At 38.2% G+C, this 12,951-nt stretch overlaps 1 protein-coding gene across 2 annotated transcripts in view; it reads left to right on the top strand.

Moving 5' to 3' along the window:
• Positions 1-12,339, top strand: part of bcl11ba (BAF chromatin remodeling complex subunit BCL11B a) — a 98,456-nt gene extending 86,117 nt beyond the window's left edge. Inside the window, exons 3-4 of one of the 2 annotated variants that reach the window (XM_022673271.2) lie at positions 5,240-7,096; positions 9,587-12,339. In XM_022673271.2, the coding sequence (XP_022528992.1) occupies positions 5,240-7,096; positions 9,587-9,609 (1,880 nt within the window). In that variant the 3' untranslated portion in view covers positions 9,610-12,339. Of the gene's footprint in view, positions 1-5,239 lie in introns of both variants that reach the window. The other variant, XM_049464132.1, reaches the window with a different exon arrangement.
• The last annotated feature ends 612 nt before the right edge of the window (positions 12,340-12,951 follow it).

The raw sequence follows: 12,951 nt of genomic DNA, 5'->3' as shown, positions 1-12,951 counted from the left end.
ACAAGAAGGAGGGGGGCTGAGGAGTGTGTGAATGAGTAGAAGAGTGTGTGTGTGTGTGTGTGTGTGTGTGTGTGTGTGTGCGGGCCTCCGCAGGCCGGGGGAAGAAAGGATGGTCATTGTGTGTAAAGCGTATGCTCTGTCCACTGTAATTAAGTCAAAGGCTGTACAGGACAGGGCGGCCCACCGAGGAGAACAGCTGTGTTCCCCGCACTCGTTAACACACGTCACTCACATAAAAACATCAGTGGGAAACCTTTAGAGTGTGTGTGAGTGTGTAAGAGTGTGAATGAATGTGTACGAGTGTGTGTTAGTGTGAGTTAAGTGCTTCCTCCTTTAGTTTTCCTCTTTGAAGTGTATCGATTTATCGTTATTCAATATACAGTATTACATAATGCACAGTCTCATGAAGCTAGCTGAATTAATTACTATTCCTTTTCTCATAATTTTTTTACGCAGTAAAATGTTAAAAATTAAAATGATTTAGTAAGACAATTATTGAAACATTTCAAAAATTTTACTTTATTTTTTTTCTTTGCAATTTATTAACATGATGTATTATTTTATGATCATTTAAACTGCACTCATGTTAAAATAAAATTTGCAATATCATATTTATTAAAACAAATAAAAGAAATAACTAATTTTTCTGAAACTTGTGTCTTTTTATCCAAAGATAAATGACATAAATTACATAAATATTACATATTTGATCTAGGTCTCACCGCTATCAGATATCAGAGGCACACTGCTGCCACTGCTGCAGCTTAGCCAATCAGCTCCCCCTTTCTGCCCTGCCCCTAAACCCATACATCATCACCCAGTGCCCCTCCCAAACTACCCTTACCATTTTTTTGCATTTTTCAAATTTGAGCTGAGGGGGGTTTATTAGTGCCTCTTTTAAAGGGATGTAATGGGATGTTTTGTGGAGTGGTGTGGAGACTTGTCATGAACATGTGAGCCAGTTAGACATTGTATATCCAGTATAGGACGTTGTAATAAGGAGATGCTTTGTGCATATGTTGCTCAAGCCAAAACTTTATTTAATAACAAAACTAAGTTGCTTTTTTGATGTTTAAATGGTTAATATTCTGTAATTATTCAAAAAAAATATTCTACAAGTCAAAAGTTTGGATACACCTCTTTTAAAGACTATATTAAAGCTATACATGAACACAGGCTGAATGCTTATTCTATAAACAAAAAGTGTTAAACAAACCAGAATATGTTAGAATTATACTTTAGATTCTTCTAAATAAGTATCACATTTATCTTTGAGGACAGATCTGCACACTCTTGGTTTAATTTTAATCTCAGTGTCTTCATGAGGGAGAGTCACCTGGAATAGTTTTCTCAGCGTCTTGAAAGAAAAAGTTCCTGGAGGTGCTGAACAATAGTTGCTGCTTTTCCTTCACGCTGTGAAGCTCCAGCTCATCCCAAATCATTACTTTTTACTGTTTACTACATAGTTCCCTTCATTTTGGGTCTTTTAATGTTTCTATGTATTTAATATTAATTTACAATGTAGAAAATTTAATAAATAAAAAGATATGAAGAGAAAAATACACAGAAAGAGAAGTTCTATCCAGTATCCAGTATCCAGAGATAGGTGTGTGTTAATGGATCTGAGTTAGTGAATGGAAAACACCAGTAACACCAGTATTTAACCTGTTTAGTAATGGTGCTCCACCAGACTGGTTCCTTCCTTTAGTGTTACACAGCAGCAGCAGCAGCAGTGTATGGAGGAATGCAGCAGCAGACCAGAGCTATTCAGCCAATCTGCTGGGCCTGTTTTTGATCCCACACAACAATGGCAGTGTGTGAACCAGCGAAGTGTGTGTGTGTGTGTGTGTGTGTGTGTTTCTTCAGTCCTATTGTTCCCACCACATACACACACTTACAAACACACACTTACACGCATTCTTACACACTCACACACTTGAAGAAAATGAAGAAAACACTCTCATAAACACTCACACACACACACTCACACACACACATGTGTGCAACCACACACACACACACTTACACACTTACACACAAGCCTGAGAATCAAATACCCGAACAATTACGGCAGCATATGTTTCCCGGCGTATCCTAAATTGCTGCATTAGGTCAGAACACCAAGCTTTCATTTAATAAATAAATGAAACTGCTTTCCGAGTACACAATTACCATTTCCACTCTGTCTTTTTTTTTCTGTTTTTTTCTCCTCGCCGGTCCCCCAGGACCTCGCCCGACTGTTTAGCATCCCCCCATTTTTCCGCTGTATACTGGCTATAGCGGACTTGTTTGTGCGGCGGCCGCAGCAGCGGTAACGAGTCCCCTTTGCATTGCTGAACCTGTGCAACAGCGCTGCTGCAGCTGCAGCTGCATCAATTAGTCATGTGTAGTTAAAGGTACGGGGTGATGCCGGGCCCGAACGCACAGAGACAACGAAGACTAGCCTAGCCTAGCGTCATCACACACTATCAGGAGGAAAAAATAAAAAAATAAAACCTACCGTACTCTGATAGTAGAGTAGTAACTCTTTGTTTTTTAGGTTGGTACCCATGTTCATGACCATATATGGACATAGATGTACTGTATTTCATTAGAGTTGGAGTATTTGTGGTCAATTTGACCATTATTCAATGGTCAACTCTCATCTCGTCTCTCTGAAAAGAATAGAAATTACATAATTCTTGTCTAAAAGAGTCATATGTACACTGTAATCAATTTCAAAACTTTTAAAGAAAACCTAGAATAAAACTAGAACGCTTTAGTTCAGATAATTCATGTTTTAATGTGGTAAAATGTCAAATATTAAGTCTTTCCAACTTAAAACCCCCTTAATTTTTTTTTACGTTGGCCTGTGAAAGTTTCTAAATCAGTTTCTCTGATTTTTTGGCTATTTATAAGTATATGTTTGATTAAAATGAACATTGTTCTTTTATTCTATAAACTACAAACAACCCCAAATTTCCCCCAAATTCCAAATAAAAATATAGTATTTACAGCATTTATCTGCGTAAAGTTTTAAAAGTTCAGGAATCAATATTTGGTGGAATAACCCTGGTTTTTAATCACAGTTTCCATGCATCTATAGCATCATGTTCTCCTCCACCAGTCTTACACACTGCTTTTGGATAACTTTACGCCTTTACTCCTGGTGCAAAATTTTTTGCAAAAACTCGTGCAGAATTGCTTAGTAGACCCCGTTCAACTAAAGAGTCAAGATAAACATGTGCATTAGTGCAGAGTTGTTGGGTTAACCTCAACTAGGGTTCAACTACAGTTTGTAAATTTTGCCAATGCAGATTATTTAGTAAAATTAAGATTATTTTTTTTAAAAGACACCTTTTTTGTTCATTTTGCTTTGTGACATAGTTGTATCATATTCTAAAGCAATTGATTTTTTTCATCTTTTAACACTTTTGTTATCTAAGGGGTCATTTTGACCTCATTCAGCATTTAAAAGAATTCTGGCTCTTAGAAAATGATACAAATATTGATATAAATTGATATAAATTTGTTTTTACTCATTTATTGAGGACAGCAAAATAACAGCAGCATGTGGACAAGCGGTCTCCTGTTGGAATAGTTGGAAAGATGTAACATACATAAGAAACATACTCTACATAAGAAATATTTTTTACATGCATTTGTGTTGGATAATGTTTAACTCACTATCACATGCAATCTTATTATTATTTTATAATCTATAATCAATTTTTTCCTTTCAAAGTTTCCCTTTGCTTTAACTCTTAACCTAACAGTTGTTTAATTAATTTAAATCATTTTCCAGAGGTTTAAATAGCTGGATAAAGGATAAAGGGTGTTAGTAAATTGGATAAATAGGATAACATCAGGGTTATTATTAAGAGCAGTTGGACTTTAAATACCGTGTTGTACTTTGGATGCACAAACATTACCATAAATAGCAAAAATGTAAAAGCACTGTACTTTTTTCTCCAAAACATCCAATCACTTTTTTTTATAAAGGACATCAAAACATTTTGAGACTTTTTAAAAGCATTTTTTAAGCTGCATTAAAAAGATTAGCAGGTCAGTTCAGTTTTACACAGGGTTCCCTAGTCAGTGTTAAGAGTCCTGTGCTCTCGCGCAGTTCGGTTAAAAAAAAAAAAAAGTGCTCTCTCTGTGATGTCAGTAAAAGCTTGTTTTTTTTTAGGGAGAGCAATAATAGAAAAGAAACACATAAGAAACACACACACACACATATGTACACACACACAATAACACACACAGTAAAGGGGGTTAAAAAAAAAAAAGAAATCTGAGAAATTCTTAATGGAAGAGCAAATAATACCCTTAAGCTGTTTTAAATGCCACAGACTTTAACACTGAATAACAAACTCAGACCAGCTATTTTATTTATATATTTATATGTTAATTTCTTTCTTTCTTTACTTACATATTTCCCCCCCCCCATAGCATCTTCAGCTTAAATCTCAGGCCGTATTTTCACTCTTTATTAGAAACCATTTATCTTGATGTGCCCAATTTTTCCCCCCTCTCTTTTTTTATTTGTTTCCTAGAGGGGACGAGTTTATTTGTTTGATCGTGATAAGAGTCCCTTAAATCACAGTTTAAGTTGTACTTTTCCAATTTACTGGCATATTACTTTGGCATCCTCGTCCGCGGCCCTGGCGCTCGGAGGGTTTCCGAGTTTAGAGCGCTTTCGCCTGGCATTGTGCAGCCGTAATGATTCAAGCGTTTGTAAGAGGGAAGATTAAAGACTAGTTGAAATTGGAGATGCCATGTTCTCGCGGTGCTCGACCGTCAGAGCCGAGTATGGAAATGATCTTGTCACAAGCTTGTTAAGTATGTGCTGCACTCGTCGGGGGACGGTGGGGCATGATGAGTGGGGCCCGCTGCTTAGAGTGCGAGGCAAATTTCGAGGCATGTCAAATGCCCACGAGCAAAGTTTGTTCTGTGGAACATGTAATCGCTCCGTGACCCCATGTTAGGCTTGGCATAGTCGCAGTGCTGCAGTCAGGACAGCTACGTTACACTTCTTTAAGCTGGGTTTTCTACGGTTGTTTGCTGCGTAGTTTAAGGTAATTGATTAACTTAATCTTTAACTTAAGTCTTCATAGATAGATATAAAGTGAATTCTCTCAAGTTGTTTGTAGACTGTAGACAGAAATGTATGTACAGTGCATGCTACCTCTTCAAATTGCTTTAATATAACTTTGCAATAACCTTAATTAAGCATCCTTCTATCTTTTCTCTCTTTCAGGTCGAGATGAACCTTCAAGCTACACGTGTACAACATGCAAGCAGCCGTTTCCCAGCGCATGGTTCCTCCTGCAACACGTCCAGAACACGCACGGGATCCGTATCTACCTGGAGTCCAACCTGTCCAATGTTTCGCTCACCCCGCGGATCGCCATCCCTCCTCCAGTTGGTGCTGAATCCATACCCCAGTCACCCCTCACCAACTTCCTGGGGGACAACAACCCCTTCCACCTGCTTCGGATGCCCATGCTCCGGGAACCCCCTCCTGGCTTCGTGGAAAATCGCCTACCAAACACGCCCCCCTTCGTCAGCCCGCCTCCCCGGCACCACTTAGACCCCCATCGCCTGGAACGCCTTAGCGCAGAAGAAATGGGTTTGATTTCCCAGCATCCCAGTGCCTTCGAGAGAGTGATGCGCCTGACGCCCATGGGCATGGAGACCCAGTCCATGGATTTCTCCCGCCGCTTGCGAGAATTGGCGGGGAACACAAATTCCACCCCTCCGCTCTCACCCAGCCGCGGCAACCCTATGCACCGCCTGCTCAACCCAAACCCCTTCCAGCCCAACCGCAAGTCACCCTTCCTCAGCACTCCTCCTCTACCGCCGATGCCCCCGAGCAGCACCACTCCACCTCAGACGCAAGACAAGAGCAAGTCCTGCGAGTTCTGCGGCAAAACCTTCAAGTTCCAGAGCAACCTGATCGTGCACCGGCGGAGCCACACGGGAGAGAAGCCTTACAAGTGCCAGCTGTGTGACCATGCCTGCTCGCAGGCCAGCAAACTCAAGCGCCACATGAAGACCCACATGCACAAGTCAGGATCCATCACGGGGCGTTCCGACGATGGGCTTTCGGCCACCAGCTCGCCGGAGCCGGGTACCAGCGATGTTGCCGGAGAGGGCATGAAAGGTCGAGACGGTGATTTCCGAGGAGAGGGACTGGGTCCTGACAACGAGGAGGAAGAGGAAGAAGAGGAAGAAGAGGAGCTGGAAAACGAGAGCAGGCCCGAATCCAACTTCAGCATGGACTCGGAGCTGAGCCGCAACCGGGAGAACGGTTCCAAACCCCCCGCGGATGAGAAGGGACTGTCTCTGAGCAAGATGGTAGAAACCGTGGGGTTGAACTCCATCCAGCAGTACAATAACTTGATCGTCGACAATCGGAAAAGGCTTCCCTTCATGAAGAGGAGCTCTGACGGACAGAGGGACACCGGAGACGAGGATTCGGTAGTCGGGGTGATGGATCACCAGATGGAGCGGCCCACCATCAACGGCAGGAACTGTGGCTCGGGCGACTCTTTCTCAGGCCTGTTCCCTCGCAAGCCCACGCCCATCACTAGCCCCAGCTTGTCCAACTCCTCCAACAAGAGGATCAAAATTGAGAAGGACTTAGACATGCCCCCGGCGCCGCTGATCCCTTCCGAAAACGTCTACTCCCAGTGGCTGGTGGGCTACGCGGCTTCGCGGCACTTCATCAAAGACCCCTTCTTGGGCTTCACCGACTCCAGACAATCTCCTTTCGCCACATCCTCCGAGCATTCCTCAGAGAACGGCAGCCTGCGGTTCTCCACGCCGCCCGGGGACCTGCTGGACGGGGGACTCTCCGGCCGCAGCGGGACGGCCAGCGGGGGAAGCACCCCCCATTTAGGTGGGGGTGCGGGGCCGGGCCGACCCAGCTCCAAAGAGAGCCGACGTAGCGACACCTGCGAATACTGCGGCAAGGTGTTCAAAAACTGCAGCAACCTGACAGTCCACCGGCGAAGCCACACGGGCGAGAGGCCCTACAAGTGCGAGCTGTGCAACTACGCCTGCGCCCAGAGCAGCAAACTCACGCGCCACATGAAGACGCACGGGCAGCTCGGTAAGGAAGTGTACCGCTGTGACATTTGCCAAATGCCCTTTAGCGTCTACAGCACGCTAGAGAAACACATGAAAAAGTGGCACGGGGAACATTTGATGACGAACGAGGTCAAAATCGAACAAGCCGAGAGAAGCTAAGCCAGATTTTTTTTTTTGTTTTCCTATTTTGCCTAACAATTCCTTGAATATTAAAAAAGGGTAGCTGGATACTCTGTTTTTCCTTTTTCAAATAATAATAATAATAATGATAATAATAATTTTAGTTAGATTTTTTTGGTGTTTTTGCCTAAGAAACTGCCATCTGAGAAAGAGAGATAGAAAAAAAAAACCATACAGCAGCAAAGGGAAGTTTTGGAGTAATTGGAGCGGGTCTAAACTGCCTGATTTGGCATTTTTATTTCAGTCTATCAGTGGATGAATTGAATTAAATGATGTTTTAAATGGAGCCTTTAACTGTGCAATAATTTCTGTATTTATTGGATTTCGTAAATGATGTTTTGGCATGTGCAGGTGCATTTTATTTTTTCATTTTGTATTATTTTATGATTTCGAATGCTGGGAAATTTATTTTATTTTTTTACTTTTTTTTACCCAGAGAAAAAAAAAATACCTGAGATTTTTTTTTTTTTTTTTCAGAACAGAGTACGATTTTGAGAAAATCTAGGCCGCTGCTTATTGTTTTATTTGTATTATATTTAAGCTACATGTAATTTCTTGAAGAGAAGCCGAATTCAATCTTCAGTTGAATTGGGAAAGCAGAACTGAGAAAGCTATCATATATTTTTCTTTTTTCTTTTTGTTTTTTCGTTCCTCTCTCTGCTTTTTTTTTTCTTCTTTGTTGTTGTTTATTATGATTATTAGTCATGATAGGATGTAAGCGGACAACAATCCTTAGACCTTGTAGTTTCAAACGTGTCAATCTAATTGGGGATGTAGCACTGAATGTCAGATGTGACGGTAAACCTGGAGGATCCTGCTGTTTCTCCCGGCCGTAAATCAGGCGGGAGAGACGGGAAAAGGAAGATAATAATGAAATAATGATGATAAATAATAATAATGATGATGATCACAAAGGCAGCTGCTTTCAGGTACCTAGTACCAACCCAGACAAAGCCAGTCAAACAATCTTTTGCTTCTGGATCATTTTTTAATAACTCCTTTAGTTCACGCTGAGACTGTTGATCCTGAAAAGCACTCGCTCTCATCAGCTGTCGTGCCGACGAGCTTAATCACGGTGTTCCCTTTGCTTTCACCCCTTTTTCTTTTCCTCTCTTTCTCCGTGCTCGTCGGGTTTACACCGTTTACCACTGCTCCTCCCGGCCACTCTACTCTTTATCAATGCCAAGCCGTTCGCTCCAGTAGTTCAGTCCAATCGGACCTGCTGTGATTTTTCCACACAGATCTTAGATTACGCCCAGATTACATCCAGATTATGGCACTGATTCAAACCCTGACTACATACCTGTTCACTGCATTACTGCGTTATTACTGCATTATTACTGTGTTATTAAAGTGTTATTACTGCATTACTGCATTACAATTACACTGCTGCTACTTTAGTACAGTACATACTAAAGTAACAACACTTTTAAGTACAGTGGCAACACACAGATACATTTCTGAACATTTCTGAGCTCTTATTTCTTTTCCCTCATTTTTTAAAAATTCATTTTTTAATTTTTATTTTAATTTTTACCATTTTATGTTGCACTTTTTTTTTACCAAGCTCTCGTTTAGCCTAAATCTCAACACCCCTCCCCCACACACAGACACTCATATTATGTCTAAATGTCTATGTATACTGCATTACATAATTATTATTAGTCCTAAACGTACCTAGATGCAAACACACTCATGCAAACATGCATATATGTTATGTTATATCTAGACGATGATCTATTGATTTACAGTTATTGACCACTATACATGTCTTCTATTCCAATGTTTTATTTTAAAATCTTGAGTTTGCATCTGTGCCTCCAACTTAACCAGATCAGCTTTTAGAGTTTTTACAGTTGTTGTAATCATACATCAATTAATGAGGGTGAATTATAGGTGATTGAGATTGGAAAAATTAATAGCCAAACTAATGTCAATTTGTGTAAGTTTTAAGACGTTACATTTCTGTGTTAAAAAATGATTGTTTTTTTTAATAATGCATTGTTCCCTTTCCTCAAGAAAATGACAATAAACATCCCAATCACTTTTAATTCACCATACCTGTGAAAAACTATATTTATATATTTCTGTGTATATGTGGATGATGTTGTTGCTTATCTGGTTAACTTGGTGCAGGCAGTTATATATTAGTTATATACAGTATATATATATATATATATATATATATATATATATATATATATATATATATATATATATATATAAATATGCAGATTATTTCACACTAGAGAGTAAGTGTCTGTCCTTAATCTGTTGAGCCCAAACAGTAAGACTTTCTTTCTTTTTTCTTTCTTTCTTTCTTCTCATTCAGGACTTCCTGTGATGTGTAGTTGAACGCACTCTAAGAAGTACAGTAGCAACACACAGACGAGTTTCTGAACATTTCTGAGCTCTTTTTTTTCCTCCCCTACTTTATTATTTTTATTTTTTCATTTTTATTTTAATTTTTTTTTATTGTTTATTTTTTTTTTACATTTTATGTCTTCACCAAGCACCAACTCCTTTAGGTTTAAATCACAACCCCACCCCACGCCCCACGTTGAACACACACTTATAGTACATTAGGGCCAAGCCAATGTAGAAGTTTTAAAATGGTAAAATTGAGGGAATTTTTGGTTTGAAGCAAAAAAAAAAAAAAAAAAACAAAGGAAAAAACATCCTCAGCTCTTCGCAGTTGACCCGCACTTTATGATTTGTTTTCCGCGTTCACGAACAATGGAGAGAACGGCTTCAGAGCAAGAAATTACGCTGAAAGGATTTAGTGGGTGAAGGGAGCGTCTGAGATTCGAGTGCCAGCGTTCGTTGCTAGGCTTGGCTTTCACAGCGCTGGCACTATAAAAAGTGAAATTAATTTATTTGGACAGTTTTTGTACTGCCATTCAATTTGACATGAGTGTGCCTTGAATACTGATCTTCCTATTTATTGTCTTGCAAGACAAATGCAACATTTCTTTCATTTTTCTTTTTTATTTTATTTTATTTTCTTCTTTGTCAAGCGAAGAATTGACTTCAAAAAAAAAAAAGAAAAGGCAAAAATGTGTCCATATATAGAGTTTTAAACTTTTAAAAAGTTTTAATCTGCTTCTAAAATTTGAAAAAAAGAAAATTCTGAATATGTGAATCAGAGATTCATTCATTTTTTCTTTTTAAAGAAAATAAAAAAATAGATAATAAAAGTTTTTTTTTTTTTTTTAAAGTTGAATAAAGGTAAAAGTAAAGTAGCCAGCACAATACTGAGTCTGTGTCTGTGTGTGTATATATGTATGCATATGTACATACAATATAATGGCACAACGAACCACACAAACACACATACACACGTACACACACAAACACACACCAAAACACATTTTAGACGTTATATATGTATGAATTCTTCTTCACTTCAGGATAAGACTGATAAGACTGCGTCCCTTTGGTCAAATTGTATAGATTTTTTTTTGGTTTTGTTTTTTCCAGAAGATTCTTTTTTGCTACAAATAGTCAAGGAAGAGACTGGACGAAAAATCAGGAAACTACGGTAAAAAAAAAAAAAAGACTTTAGTGCACTCTGTCTTAAAAATACGTTTACAGTATTGAAACAAGTACAAGGGTAAAAATGATATTTGTGTGTATGTGTGTTTTAAACAAATGAGATTTTTTTTTTAATTTTATTTGTTTTGCTACTTTTTTTTTTCAAGGTTGCTTCTAAAGTTTCTCTGAATGCCACAGTGGTTATGTGTATATTGGAATCTTTTTTTTTTTTTTTTTTTTTTTTTTTCGGTGATGGGGTTTTAGTATATATATATATAAATATATAAATATAAATATATATATTACATTTTTTTCTTGTTTACTGTAAAAGTATACCAGTATTTGTAATATTGGAGAATGCCTGGGCATTTTAGAAAAAAAAAGAAAAAAAAATGAATTTTGAATTTTGATTTTTTTTTTTTTATTATTATTCTTTTTTTTTTGTTTGTTTTGTTTTTTCATATTTGCAGTCCAACTTAAATTGTGGGTCTCTTAAAATGGTTTTTGTCACTGTAACTGTAAAAGTCTTGAGTTTTAGTAGCTTTTTTCTGCCTTGGGTGTAAGAAAATAAAGACAAATTGACAATAAAGACAAAGTGAACTGCAAAAAGCTGCAGAGCCCTTCGAGGCTGAGGGACCAGCGTATACAGAAAATTATACCCCCTCTACACCCCCTTTACACCCTCTTTACATATTACACACACATACACACAGAGAGAAAACCTAGCAAACATTGTTCCAGACATATTTTTATGATTTTTTTTTTTTAAAGAAAGAGAAAAATGCCTATTTCTTGTCATCTGTATCTGTTTTTGTTTCATCTGGAATGGATTCTCTGTAATGGCTGGATTGAAATACACGTGTAGACACTTGCTGTCTTGTATTTTGAACTTGTGTGCGCTCCCGAGTCTCTCGTTAGAGAGCGGACGATGAGTACCATTGTGTCATTTTTGTTCTTTTCGTTTTTTTGTTCCTCTCTAAAAGAAAGGTGCAGATTAAACCGAAGAGACACGACCGCGAGCTGCCGCCGCCGCAGATCCGTTTCAATTTGGCGGGATTAAAAAACGAATTTAAAAAACGAATTAAATAAAAAAAGAAATTGCATTTGTCGAGATGAAACTTTGTATAGAAGGGATTGAAAGGTTGTCCCACAGCCTTTTTACTGTAGCTACATATATGAAAGTAAATGTTTTGTTCACTATTATATTGGTTGTAAATAATTTTTTAATGCTTACCCAGACCTTGTTTTTTCATTTTTGTTCCATTTTATTTGTGCGTGTTCTGACTGGCACTGGCAGCAAAAACTGTCTTTTTAACCCGTCTGCCTCTTCACCGATACCCTGCCCCCCTCCCACCCCCCCGAATTCCCCCAAAGCCCTGTCTGTTTCGATTCTGAGTGTAAAACCCGGTTCTTTATGGGGCCTGCGAAGTGCAGCTCTCTTAGCATGAGAAGAATAGAGCACAAATACAAACTGTTTTACTTGTCGAACTCATTATTGCTCATTTGTGTCATCATTTTGTTTCCAACGAGTAAAGAAAGCTTCATTCTCTCTCCATGTGCACTTGTGAGTGTCTAGAAACTGATCACGGATCAGATCTCAGAGTTAATGCAATAATAAAATGGGGTTTTATAATAATATACACACATATATATATATATATATATATATATATATATATATATATATATATATATATATATATATATATATATATATACAAATACACACATCATCACTGTCCAATGAAAATCAAGTATCTCCATTTTTAGTTTACTACATAATAAAAAAAAAAATGAACCAATAGAAATTCTCCAGAATTACCTAAAATAACCTCTTTTTACATATTTTTAACTTCCATTGGAAACTAAGAATGTTTTACAGTATTTCTCTTCTGTAAAGTTGCATTTTTAGAGATACATGCTTTTCATTGGACAGCAAAGATACATATACATATACAGTAGATATCATCACACAAACAACTGCATCTACATATTTAATTAACTAATTAAGTAACTAAGATTTTTGTGACATAATATGAATCTGGGAAACTTCACTTTACATTATATCCAAAATGTCATGATAAATGGATCAATAGAAAAAGCTCCATCATTATCAGGAATTTGATCTTTTAAAAGAGTTTAAGAGAGTTTTGAGAGTTTTGG

Source organism: Astyanax mexicanus, chromosome 14 (genome assembly GCF_023375975.1).
Source record: "Astyanax mexicanus isolate ESR-SI-001 chromosome 14, AstMex3_surface, whole genome shotgun sequence".
Taxonomy (NCBI): Eukaryota; Metazoa; Chordata; class Actinopteri; order Characiformes; family Acestrorhamphidae; genus Astyanax; species Astyanax mexicanus.
The sequence above is the reverse complement of the archived record's forward strand: the minus strand, read 5'-3'. Positions and strand labels throughout refer to the sequence as shown.